Source organism: Silene latifolia, chromosome Y (assembly GCF_048544455.1).
Source record: "Silene latifolia isolate original U9 population chromosome Y, ASM4854445v1, whole genome shotgun sequence".
NCBI lineage: Eukaryota > Viridiplantae > Streptophyta > Magnoliopsida > Caryophyllales > Caryophyllaceae > Silene > Silene latifolia.
In genome coordinates this window covers 421,178,284-421,190,868 of record NC_133538.1, presented here as the reverse complement: position 1 = coordinate 421,190,868, position 12,585 = coordinate 421,178,284, and the positions used below count along the sequence as shown (strand labels likewise).

Below are 12,585 nucleotides of genomic sequence, written 5' to 3'. Positions count from 1 at the left end.
GGATTGGAATTTTGGAGCAATGAGAAGGTGATCGGAGCACTAAAGAGTTAGGAAGAAGTAATAAGGAGTTGAATGGTTAATTGCTTTAGTCGAGTGTAAAAAAAAAAAAAAAGAATGAGGGGAGTAAAACTAAGAAAATGTTCACCGGAGTTATGTGATAAAAGTAAGGAATCGTCGAGATGCATGATACTATCATGAGGAATTGAATTAATGGTTATATAGAAGTTTCGGAATAACATGATTAGTCTTGAGTTTTGAGGGATTAAGGAAAGTAAGAAGTTGATAGAATATCTGCATGATATGAGATTTTGGTGGAAAGTTAGATGATGATATAATCAAGGATAGTATTGGGAAGAATGTTGAGGTAATTTTGTTGATGGGTTTGATGCTCGTTATTGGGAATGATGACCAAAGATAGGGAAGAAACGGTGATGTTTAGAGATGAGTGTAAGAAGTTTGATGTACGAACGATAGTTGTGTGGAGGTGTTGTCGCTAGTGGTTAAGGTTAATGATAAATAGGAAAGACGGCAATAGGCTGATTTTGTAGAGATTGAATTGATAGGTATGGTCGTGAGGAAGTATAAGACATGGTCTTAGGAGGCGGTTTCTCATAGTGAGTGTTAGCTGTGTAGTTATGTATGGAAGAAGGTGCTGGTTATGCGAATGGAAGAAGGTGATGAGGGGCATGCGAGTTAAGCTCGGGCGACAGGTAACCTTAGTTGAGTGGTAACTTATGTGATTAGGATTGACTGGTTGGATGTGATTACGGGTCTGTGATATATAAATGTTTGTGTGAGGTTTTGACCTCACAAGACGTGGTATGGTGTGATTATCATAAAGTTGTTATTTAAATGTTCTGTAATGCATGTTGAGTACGCTAATCTAATTGAATGATATTCAAAAAGGTAATAATTTGAGTGATCTGGCATGACTGGCTGTACTTGTATGTATTCATGATACATGTCAATCTGTGATATGGTAAGGAGATAATATTCACGAGGTTATTACCTGTTTAATTCATAAAATATGTTATGTTATGATTTAGTAAAGTGGATTTGAGTAAGTTTTCCTTGTCTGAGAAGTTATTCTGAGTCAGTATTTATGGGAGTTGTATGCAGTTGTGATGACTATCGATGTGGTTGTGGTGCCTCGGGTGGTGATCTGGGCACGATATTTAGTGTTAAGATGCGGGTATTTTTCGCACTGCGGTGTGGCTGTTGGTGGCGGTGTTGTGATGCCGTCACCGGTTGTGGTGGAGTAGGCGGGATGATTATGATTCGAGTTTCGAAAGTACATACCAGTCATACATAGATTGTTGTTTTGTTTGATGTTGCTTCCTGTGAGTTTCAGTTTGTACAGATAGACAGTTGTTTTGTTATCGATGTTTCTTACCAGTTAAGTTTTGGAATGAGGGTAGAGTATGATATGAAAGAGAGTTGTACATATTTTCGTTGTTGTCATGGTATAGTGACATTCTCATTGATGGGACACGATTGTGAGAAGTTGTTCTGATAATTTTGCTCTTGTTTTAAGATGAGGCATTGGTAGTCATAGTCATGACAAGTGATTCGTAGAACATGTGTGGTAATGATCTGATATATGCAGGTGGTTCATAATCCTTTGTTGAGACAGTGAGTGTAGGGTGTTGAATAATAAGTGTCGTGTTAAGTTATGTATAAGTCTGGCAGTAATGAAAGAAAGAAACTTGAGGATCTAGTGTGAGTGTACGTAACAAGTGTGGATCGTGAGTTATGCTTTTGCCGATAAGCGTTTTATATAGTTTATATAGAGAGGTGTGTCATGTTGCGGTAATAGGGAACAAGTGAAGTTTTGGGTTAAGCTAAGGATTTTGTGGTATAGGTTAGGTGGTGTGACAAGTGAAGTGAAGTATGAGAGTTGTTTAAGTAAGAGAGCCTTGGATATGTCCATGGCGAGTGTTTAGATTATAGGTGGTTATCTTTGATATGCGGTGGTGATGATGATAATGAAAAGATATATCTAGGATTTAGTATTAGCGAGTTACGCGGACGTAACATTATTCTTAAGAGGAGTAGGATGCGATAAAAGAGATTTTGATGGGTGTGCATATGGTAATATATTTGGAAGTTGAGTCTTGATGTCGAATAAAAGGTTGATTCGTGTTGTGGTTAATTTTGTTAAAGGTCATGACCGTGCTTGTAGTAGTTCGATGTTTAGGAGTGTGAGAATTTTTCACCGGTGTTGTGATTGGATGATAATGTTTATGAGTGTTAGTAAACTTCGAGGACGAAGTTCCTTTTAAGGGTGGTAGAATGTAACATTCCGTTTGATGTCTATGAGTGTCTTGATTTTGGATTTGATAGTGGATGATACTATGGAGCTAGCAGCGTTAGAGGATGGTAGTTGGTTATGTATGGAGTTGGTGTCGTGAGAGATATATATGTGGTGGATACGATATCGTGAGTCATGTTAAGGAAGTAAACATAGTTGGTGGAGTAGGTGTTAAGAGTTCATGTTTTATGTTTGGTCGAGTTCTTGAGTTCTTAGTTATGTTGTTGTGCCTTGGTCGGGTTAGCATGGTTGTTTCATGTATGGGTTGAACTTCGGGGACGAAGTTCTTTTTAAGGAGGGAAGACTGTAATACTCCGTATTTATGATTCTCTGGGTACTCTATCGAGTAGGCCTTACTCTGTCGAGTAAGGATGAGTTGCGTTTTAAAATAGTTTCTGACTTGTTGGGTACTCGATCGAGTAACGTTGATACTCGATCGAGTACCTTAGCTACTCGATCGAGTAGCCGGTTTACGGGGAGTTATTTCTCGGGTTTTGTTAATTATGCGATTAAGTATATAATCTTTTCCGTCATTGTTCTTAAACACTTTTCAAAACCTATTTACTGTCAAGAGAGAAAACAAAACATCGTTCTTCGCTTTAATCGCATTGTTAGCAAATCCCGGAGTTTGGAAGGTCGGATTTCACCTTTCTTTATACCGTTGAGATCCTTGCGTCGAGGGTAAGATCTATGTACCGTTTTTATAGTATTTCCTTTAAGTTGTTTAAACCCTAATATGGGGAATTAGGGGTTTTGTTGTAGATAATGATTGGTAGTGATTATGTGTATGTATGATAGGAGGAGGATTTGTAGAAGAGGCTTTTTGTTACAACTGTTGAGACCGCCCGATTGTTGTGCTTTCCGGTAGGATTTCTACTCGTATTAGTCCCATAATGGGATGATTGTTGATGTGTTGAGATTGGTTGTTTAATATCGTAATTGTATTGTGACGGCTGTGGTTGTGATTGTTTGTCTCTGGTTCTCGAGATGCGTTCTCGGCTGAGTGGAGTCACTTGCGGGAGTGGCTTCACGCCCTAGTTTCGCTTTTCGTGGAACCCGCCACGGAAGGGGATGTGCACATTAATGGACAGGGTTATCGCTCGGTATGATGAGCGGGGCTTAGGTGGGTACGGTTGCGGTCCCCCACTGGCGGTATCGGGTTCGGTGGACGATCGGTGATTGAGATTGATGGGATTTGGTGTGATTGTGTGTGTGTGACGGTTAAGGTCTGCATTTATCGTATTGTTGATATATATAAAGTTGTGTGATTAATCGACCCGGTTGTTGTTTTGTAAAACTGCGGTGATCCATTCGGGATTGTGAGCAGAATTGAGCGGAGTTTGAGTTGAGTCACATGGGATTGCTTTGGGATGTGCCACTGTCTGACGATAGAAGTCTTCCACTGTAGCTTAGTAGTTTTATAAACTTTGCATTTAGTTGTTTAGAAAGTTGGTTTGAGAACTTGTACCCGTATTTTGGGATTTGGCCTTGGTTGTACTTTTCACTAAAGTTATATCATTTAAAGTTGTTTCGTTATTGTCTTATGATTATCATGCCTCGGGTAACCGAGATGGTGGCGTCCTTATACCTGAGTGGTCCTGGTAAGGCACTTGGAGTATGGGGGTGTTACAACAGGTCTTTCTTTTTGTGCTTAAGTTGGTTTCGGTAATCCGACCAGGAGGGAGGGAATTTCTCTAACAGGACATTGGCTACAAAGATATCATCAAGTTTCATGCCCTCATTGACAACATCAGCACATAAGTTTTCATAGACATGGACTTGATCCATGATAGGTTTCCCGTCAGCCATTTGAAATCCCAACCATTTTCCCACAACATACATCTTTTTCCCAGCATCATCAGCCCCATACTTAGTTTCTAAAGACTCCCAAATAAACTTAGCAGACTTATTGACAGCAAATAAGTCGAACAGGGTGTTTGTCATATTATTCAGAATATGCCACCTACCAGTTTTGTTGTCCTTCACAAATTTTGCAATATCCTCTTCATTGGACTTAACATCTTTAGCAGCAGGAGGGGTCGTCTCAACATCAGTGGGGGTGATAGGTTTAGGCGGGTCATTAAATAAAACATAATAAATTTCTAACTGCTCAAAATACATCAATAATTTCTGGGACCAACGCTTATAATTGTGACCATCCAACGACTCTAGTTTCGCCAATTCAGGAACAATTTTCGAAATAATGGACATGTTAAAGAACAAATAGTTTTCAAATTGTTATTCAAAGATGCGAGAAAATGAAGGAGAATAGAAATACCGGATGAAGATGAATTATAAGTGATCGAAAATAAAACCCGTAAGTAGTGCCGTGGTAGAAGCCACACGCCTTGAAAACTATTTCTCCTAAGACGACCGTGGTGGCGATCGGCCTAGTGCCGGTATTTCCCCAAGGATAACACTACAATCTCCACGCAGTTCCGCCCACTGAATCGTGAGACTTGGAACGATATTAAAACCAAGACCCTTAAAATTGTAAGATAGATGAGAAGAGAAGAATAGAGGAGTGTATGATTTTTCGTGTGAAAAAGGTGTGGAATAGTCTTTGTATTTATACAACAGAGCAAAGTGTTTTAGGAGCCAAAAACTGCTTCAACAAAACAGAAGCACTCCACTCGGATGCGGCCCAAAAAGATAGGCACAGCCCGCCACAGGCGATTGCCAAATCCCAAATCCCGAATCCCGAATCCGGGCTCGGGCACGGGCACGGCGCGCGTGTGCGAGCTGAATTAAGCACCTCGCAAGGCTTCCACAAAAGCCTCCCTTGACCCACTAGTGATAGTGTAAGGTAAGAGGACATATATAAACACATGAAACTCTCTTTTCCTCACCAATGTGGGACAATTGGAAAAAAGGAGAAGCCTCACAAAGCCCCTATTTCCAACAGTCTCTTACACAGTCACACCCGATAAAGTAAAGATGGAAATGATTCAATGAAAGGAGTTGTGAAAGGTTTTAAGTTAAACCGTTGTATGAAAGATCCACTGCAATTAATAAGTTTGAATATTTGTCAAATATTGCTAGAGAAAATTTGTCAAACATTACTTTTAAGGATAGGTCTCCCAAAGATTTAGTCTCTTAATAAATTTATTGAGAGATGATTACAAATATAAATTAAAAATGGCACAAAAACTTATAAAATAGGTACAAATTATACATAATGTCATAATGGTGTTGTGACAGCTCGTGATAACGCAATGAGAGTAGATATATAGTTGGTAGTGGAAAATCATGGACTTTTAAAGCTTTTTAATAAATAAATCGCAAGTCTGAGGTTCATGTTTTCATGAATGACAGCTCATAGATTTCTATTATCTAGGGTGAAACAACAATGTGTCGATGTACTCTTCACGATGCAGCTGGAACTCGATCTTTTAGCAGCTGGAACTCGATCTTTTGGACTAGGCTTGTATTTGTTCTGAGGGATTGTGATCTCTTGAAGACATTTATGTTTTCATTTAAACTCTTTTATTGTATTAAAGCTTTAAACCTCTCGACTTTATGTTTTAGTGAGACTTGCGATTTTAATAGTGGGAAATACAGTACTAATTCCTGTCATATACTTCAAGAGACAAGAGGACTGGAGAAGTATATAAGAGGATAGCAATGCCGTTTTTAATCCATTAGTCTTGCTGAAGACGGGTCGGAACAAGTGACGGATAATACCACTCACAAAACGAATAGGGGGTCTCCTCTATTTGGGTCATTTGTGAGGGAAAATGGTATCCGTCACTCCAAAGTGACGGATACGTGTCGTCACAAATGAGATTTTGTGGTTTTTAATACCTGGATAGATTTAGGGGGACTCTTGTCTCTAGTCGTCGCCTCGTTATCAAGTGCTCTTTTCATCCCATTTATATAACCGTCACTAGATTGATCGCAGGTTGCAACAACTACCTGGCTTGACTGCTAAATAGATTGAACCACGCAACATAAAAAAAGGACATATCGATAGAAGCAAGTCTTACAAATGAGTAACTTCAATTACATTCCGAAAAAATGGGAATTTGTTAGCAAGAATTAGCCACATTCAGGAAATAAACTAGGTCCTCACTTAGTCATATACGGAGCAATAAGTAAGTCTTCCGATGTTCCACATTTTTGGGCCTCAGGCGTCCATGCAACTATGCAAGGGTAAAAAAAGCACAGTTTGCCTAAGGTTTTCCTGACGGGCGATAAATTAGCTGCACTATATAAATGGAGGTAACCAGATGAGCAATATAAGTACCAAAATGAGTATCTCAAGCCTTATCAGTTGGAGATCAAAGGTCTGAATGATCAATGTCTTCCAACCTGTTCATGAAAGACGAGATGATGTGTATTAGGCATCAAGGAAGAAGAATCAGATAATAAGAGCTGCAAAACTCGAAAAGATTTCTTCCCCAAAAAATTATCAAGGTTAAAAAGATCAAGTCACAAACAAAACTACAATAACTGGATCAACTTGTTCATAGAGCATGTGTATTGGGAAAGGCCTCCAATGGAAGTGGAGCAAGGCCTACCAGCAGTAGTACCAAGGACAAAAAGTCGTAAAGAATTGAGAGAGATACCTTGTACATCCTCTAGTACCGAATTCAATTGGTAGGTTTCTTGTCAAAAGGGCACTTGCATTTATCTCTCAGCTCCTCAAATCTAACGATGTCAAAATTATTCTTCTTGAGCAGCTTTCGCTGCCTTGAAAGGAAGATTGTCTTCATCAAGTCTCGGTATGTGGGATCTTTTGAGGTGAACATGAAGTAGCCGTAACCAATAACTATGCTGAAGGCTGTTGTGAAAAACGTGATTGGTTCCATAACATCCCATGAAAATTCCCAGAAAGTGAGCCGGAAGAAAAGTCCGACCTGCATTATAGCAAGCCCCAGACCAGACCACAATATAAGTCGCACCTGCTTGTGGGCCTGTCTGTCAATTTCCTCCTTCCTTTCTTGCAGCTTCTTCAGCTCCTCCCTCCTTGGATCATCTTCAGGTGTTAACGCAAGTGGCACCGAGCTCGTCACTAGTTCAACCACCTAGTACAAAGAGAGTTAGAAACCATGAACGCTGAGGCTGATATGTGAAACTGCTGCATGATTAAATCATACAGAGCCAAGAAAAAGCAGAGTTTCAGAGTAAATCACCAAGTGCAAAATCAACATCCAAAGAACAACGAGAAAAAAGTACAAGGGAAACAAATGCCAAACCGCAACCTAAACAAATCTTGCAGTTCAAGCCACATTGTTATCAACTAATCATATTAAATCTTGCCTCACCATCAATCTTAATGAAAACCAGCTGAGAGAATGTACACTGTACAAGACCTTTACACCATTTTCTTTTTAAAGTCGCCGTGCTAGTGGTGGGCACCAGCATGATTCTAAAGTTTTGTAATCATCAACGATGAGACTAAGAATGATAACATATGAGTAAGTGACTAACCAAGCACCAATTGGAAAACAGAAGGTACTTTTCATTCATCGACCCCAGCAGGGATAACCATTAAATCTATTCAAATTTCCAAAAAGCAAAACGAATATTCTTTCATTTGAATCTTCTTCCAACAACATGATCAATGTGACAATGTGTATATTGTTCGCTTCAAATCAATGTATCCCCTCACAAGCATTCAGAATCCTCAACAACTCCCAACTGAAAATTTTGAAGCAACAGAATCGTAATAGTCCATCTGAATCTACCAATACAATCATCTTAGATCTGAAGTCTAGAACTCTTTTCTAATTACAATATACTCCCTGGTTATGTACACACTTGATTGCAGCTAAACAGAATCTGAATCAAACATAGTGGACCATGGACTCTAAAAGAACTCATCCAAAATGTTTAGCAAGAATAAATGATTAAATCACGTCGATTTGGTCAAAACTCCCACCAACTCATGTCCCACCCGAAAATATTCAAAACATAACAACTACTAAAGGCAATCTAAACCCCTTGTTTTCAACCAAAAATCATCATTTACTTTACCAATTCAAACATACTATCAACCAAATCTAGCTCATTCCCTTCACACACCCAAAAGGCGATATCCAAATCAACAACCATTAAAAGAATTTCAAAATTCCCCGCATTATATCAACGCCATGAGACAAACTCAAGAGCCATAGCCATACGACCCTTGCCTAGATCAAAATCCCGAGTCCCCAATTATACATATGCAAAACGATAATACAGCAATGTATCCAATGAATCTTCCTCTTCACATCCTAACAAATTAATTACACCAAATGAAGTATGTACGCAACCTCAATCAATCATCCTTGACATATAAATCAATACCACTCAGATAAACGTAATGTATAATCAATCAACTAATTAACTACCCCGTATACACTAAATTAGTAACAATCCTTGAATATACGCAACCTCACCACCTAATTAACCGAATCTTAACAATCACTCACACCCTAACTTATCAATGACGAAACATGGAATGTACGCAATCATGATGTTAATCAATCATTAATCCTAATTTGAATCAAAAACACCAAAATTCCGACAAAATTAACAAATTAATTAACAGTCCTTCAATTTACGCAACCTCGGCCCTCTAATTACCAAAAATTAACACAATCAATCATAACGTAACTTATAAACAAAGAAAAATCCGAATGTACGGCAACCTTACCCCTACCTATAACTAACTAATAACGATATTAATCAATCACTAATCAGAATTAAAAACAAACTCAGTAAATTACGATTAAAATTCAACCTTATCAGGATGAAGATAAACTCGATCACGAAACAAAAGAACAACACCAGCTTCATCAAGAACTTTCGCGAAATCTGCAGCTTCGGCGACAGATCTCCCGACTCCCGTACTCTCGCAAGCCTTCAACAATTCACCATATCCAATAACCTCTTTACCTTCATCAACAAGTTTCGTCTTCAACGCCTCCACGTTGACTAACCTCATCAATTTCCTCACCTCACTCAACGACATCCTCTCCGCCTCCGCCTCCTTCACTGCCTCTGTCGCCGCCGCCGCCGAAGGTCGGATAACTGTCTTTTCGCCGTCTTCGTAATTCACCGGCGACGATAAGAATCGCGCCGCCGTCACCGCACGCGGCGGATGTGAGATGAGGGAAGACCGGCGTGCGACCGTTGATGCTGTCTGAAAAAAATGTGACCTCCACATTGTGTAGTTAGGTATTGATTTGTTATTGTGTAGTTTTGATTGTGTTTACGTGAAAGTGAAGGAGGAGGAATTATACATCTATTACCCCCAATTCATTAGTTTCTAAGCATTATAACTTGACTTTTGTTTTAACATTACATATAAATTTAGTAAAATTTGAGTTTTGAAGGAAAAAAAAACTAAAATTTAACTTAAAAATTTTAATAAGCTCAAAAAAATTATACATGTGCTCAAAAACAAATAAAGTTTGAGGTAATAAGCTCTATATATATATATATATATATAGAGAGAGAGAGAGAGGCAAGATCCGGTGAGAACGAACACTCGGTGAGAACGGTGAGAACGATAATTAAAATAACAATCCACCAAACATAGACCTGCGAACTGCCAGCTATATATTTCAACACCAATTAGACCAATCATACACCAGTGAATTCCCCATCCACATTCGGACGTACCGGCGACCACAGACGAAGCCGACAACCTCGGATTATACGGGAAACATCGACGTTTACCACTGACACCAAGCATACCTTCACCGATAGCCACCATGACTAACGCCGACGACATCACCAGTCCCCCAGAAAACAACGGCGACGTCGCCGACCACGACACATTCTAGACAGCCCTAATTCACTGCCAAACGGTCGCCATTCCCACCCCCATCTTACCGTGATAACCCCTTCGGCGTGTATTTCCGGCCACCAACCACGTCCCTCCATCTTATCCTTTCCACCGTCGTCGCCTATCACATTACTAGCGAAAATCATCGTTCTCACATCTCCTTTTTTAGATTTACTAAAAACCTAATTGAATTTCAAAAAAATCAATCGTCGCCTATCACATTATTAGCGAAAATCATCGGTCTTACATCTCCTTTCCACCGTTTGTCGCCTATCACGTCCCTCCATCTTATCCTTTTCAGCCTTTTTTGTTGTTTATATACTGGTCGTTTCGATGGCGGCGAAAGCACGCCGGAGTTGGTTAGCGAGAAGACAAATGCGTGGTGATGTGAAGGGAGTGCGAAAGCCAACAGTTTTTTATGTGTGGTGTCGCGTGGTGTTTGGCGGTGGTGTGGTGGTGCTGGTGGTGGGTGGTGTGGCGGTAGATTGGAGATGGCAGTAGTGGGTACTCACGAATTCAACTTTAGGGGTTTGAAAATGGTGTACATGTAAATTGATTAAAAGTATTATTAGTATAACATATAACACGTGCATGGTATTATAATATTTTAAATAGATATAATTAGGTAGAAAGTGTGTCTAGGTTATGAAAAAGTGTATTTATATGCTTAAAAAGTATATATAGAATTTAGAAAAAAGTGTACGTAGAATATAAATAAGTGTATATGAAATTCGCGTAAAATATGTACATAGGATAAAAAAAAGATGTACCTACATTCTTAAAAAGTGTATATAGAATTCGGTAAAAAGCGTACCTGGGGTAGAAAAAAGTGCATCTGAAATTTGGTAAAAAAAATATTTGGTAAAAAAAAAATATTTGACATATTTTTAGTGTATAGTGCGTTCTCACCGTTCTCACCGAGTGGTCGTTCTCACCGGATCCTAAATCTATATATATATATATATATATATATATATATATATATATATATATATATAGAGGAAGGATCAACTAAGGTCCATTATATATTTGAGTCCATAAGTCTATCATGAGCCATTGGATGGAGGGAGATGGATGGCCAAGATCAACCTCCAAAAGTGTGTTTATGTACTAATATCACTCATTCTCTCCTCCTTCACTAATCCTTCTAATTAATCACTAATTCACTATAATTTCTTTTCCTCTCATCCACTTCTCTCATATATCACACAACTCATCTTCTCTCTAAAACCCCAAAAAAAAAAACCCAAAAATCCAAATAAATAAAAAACCCAAAACCCAAATAAATAAATAAAACCCAAAAAATCCAATTAAATCAAAAAAACCCAAAAATCCAATTAAATCAAAAACCCAAATAAATAATTCATTCTTCTCTTCCTCATTCACTACCACCCACCACTATCCCACCCGACACCAACTCACCGCCCACCACCGCCACCACACCACACCGCCACCGCACCGCCGCCAACTTTTTTTTTTTTTTTTTTTTTACCTCGGTTTTTTTTTTTTTTTTTTTCGTTTGGTCTTTATTTTCATGTTTTGAGTTGTTTTTTCCATTCATTTTTTGTTGTTGTCTTTTATTTTCTTTTATTTTGTTACTTCTCCTTTTTTATTCATTTTCTCAAATCTCTTCTTGTTATACTTTTTTTAAGATTTCGGGTTTTAAATCTTGTTATTTGGTTTATTTTAGATTTCGGGTTTGGTTGGGTTGTTGGTTTTATTATTGTTATTTGGTTTTTTGTTTTTGTTATTATGAGTTTTTTTTGGTTTTTGTTATTATTTTTTTTTTTCATATTTTTCATATTTATTGTTTGATTTTTTTACTATTTACGACTAAAGTTATACATTTTATGACCAAAGTTATACAAAAAAAGACTAAAGTTATACAAAAATTGGACTAAAGTTACACAAAAAATTGGACTAAAGTTATACAAAAATGAACAGAGTTATACAAAAATGAACCAAAGTTATACAAAAATGAACCAAAGTTATACAAGAATGGACCAAAGTTATACAAAAATGAACTAAAGTTATACAAATATGGACTAAAGTTATACAAAAAAGAACTGAAGTTATACAAAAATAGACCAAAGTTATACAAAAAAGACGAAAGTTATACAAAAATTGGACTAAAGTGATACAACAATGGACTAAAGTTATACAAAAATGAACCAAAGTTATACAAAAATGAACCAAAGTTATACAAAAATGGACTAAAGTTATACAAAAAATTGGACTAAAGTTATACAAGAATGAACCAAAGTTATAGAAAAATGAACCAAAGTTATACAAAAATCGATCGTAGTTATACAAAAATGCACCAAAGTTATACAAAAAATGTACTAAAGTTATACAAAAAATGGATTTTTGTATAACTCTGGTGCATTTTTGTATAACTCTGGTCCATTTTTGTATAACTTTGGTTCATTTTTGTATAACTTTGGTTCATTTTTTGTATAACTTTAGTCCAATTTTTTGTATAACTCTGGTGCATTTT

General features: G+C 37.7%; 1 protein-coding gene across 1 annotated transcript; it reads right to left on the bottom strand.

The window, feature by feature from the left end:
• Positions 1-6,247: 6,247 nt before the first annotated feature.
• LOC141633154 (calcium uniporter protein 5, mitochondrial-like) lies at positions 6,248-9,622 on the bottom strand. Its single transcript, XM_074445615.1, has 3 exons — positions 9,039-9,622; positions 6,880-7,338; positions 6,248-6,622 (listed from the first exon to the last, which is right to left on the bottom strand). Exons 1-2 carry the CDS (start codon positions 9,462-9,464, stop codon positions 6,904-6,906), a joined length of 861 nt encoding a protein of 286 aa, XP_074301716.1. The 5' UTR covers positions 9,465-9,622; the 3' UTR covers positions 6,248-6,622; positions 6,880-6,903.
• Between the last annotated feature and the right edge of the window lie 2,963 nt (positions 9,623-12,585).

Excerpts from the sequence above, each read along its gene's own strand:
- LOC141633154 (XM_074445615.1), bottom strand. The coding sequence starts at position 9,464 with ATGTGGAGGTCACATTTTTTTCAGACAGCATCAACGGTCGCACGCCGG. Across the intron at positions 7,339-9,038 it reads TTTATCTTCATCCTGATAAG|GTGGTTGAACTAGTGACGAG; the intron begins GTTGAATTTTAA and ends TCTTTGTACTAG.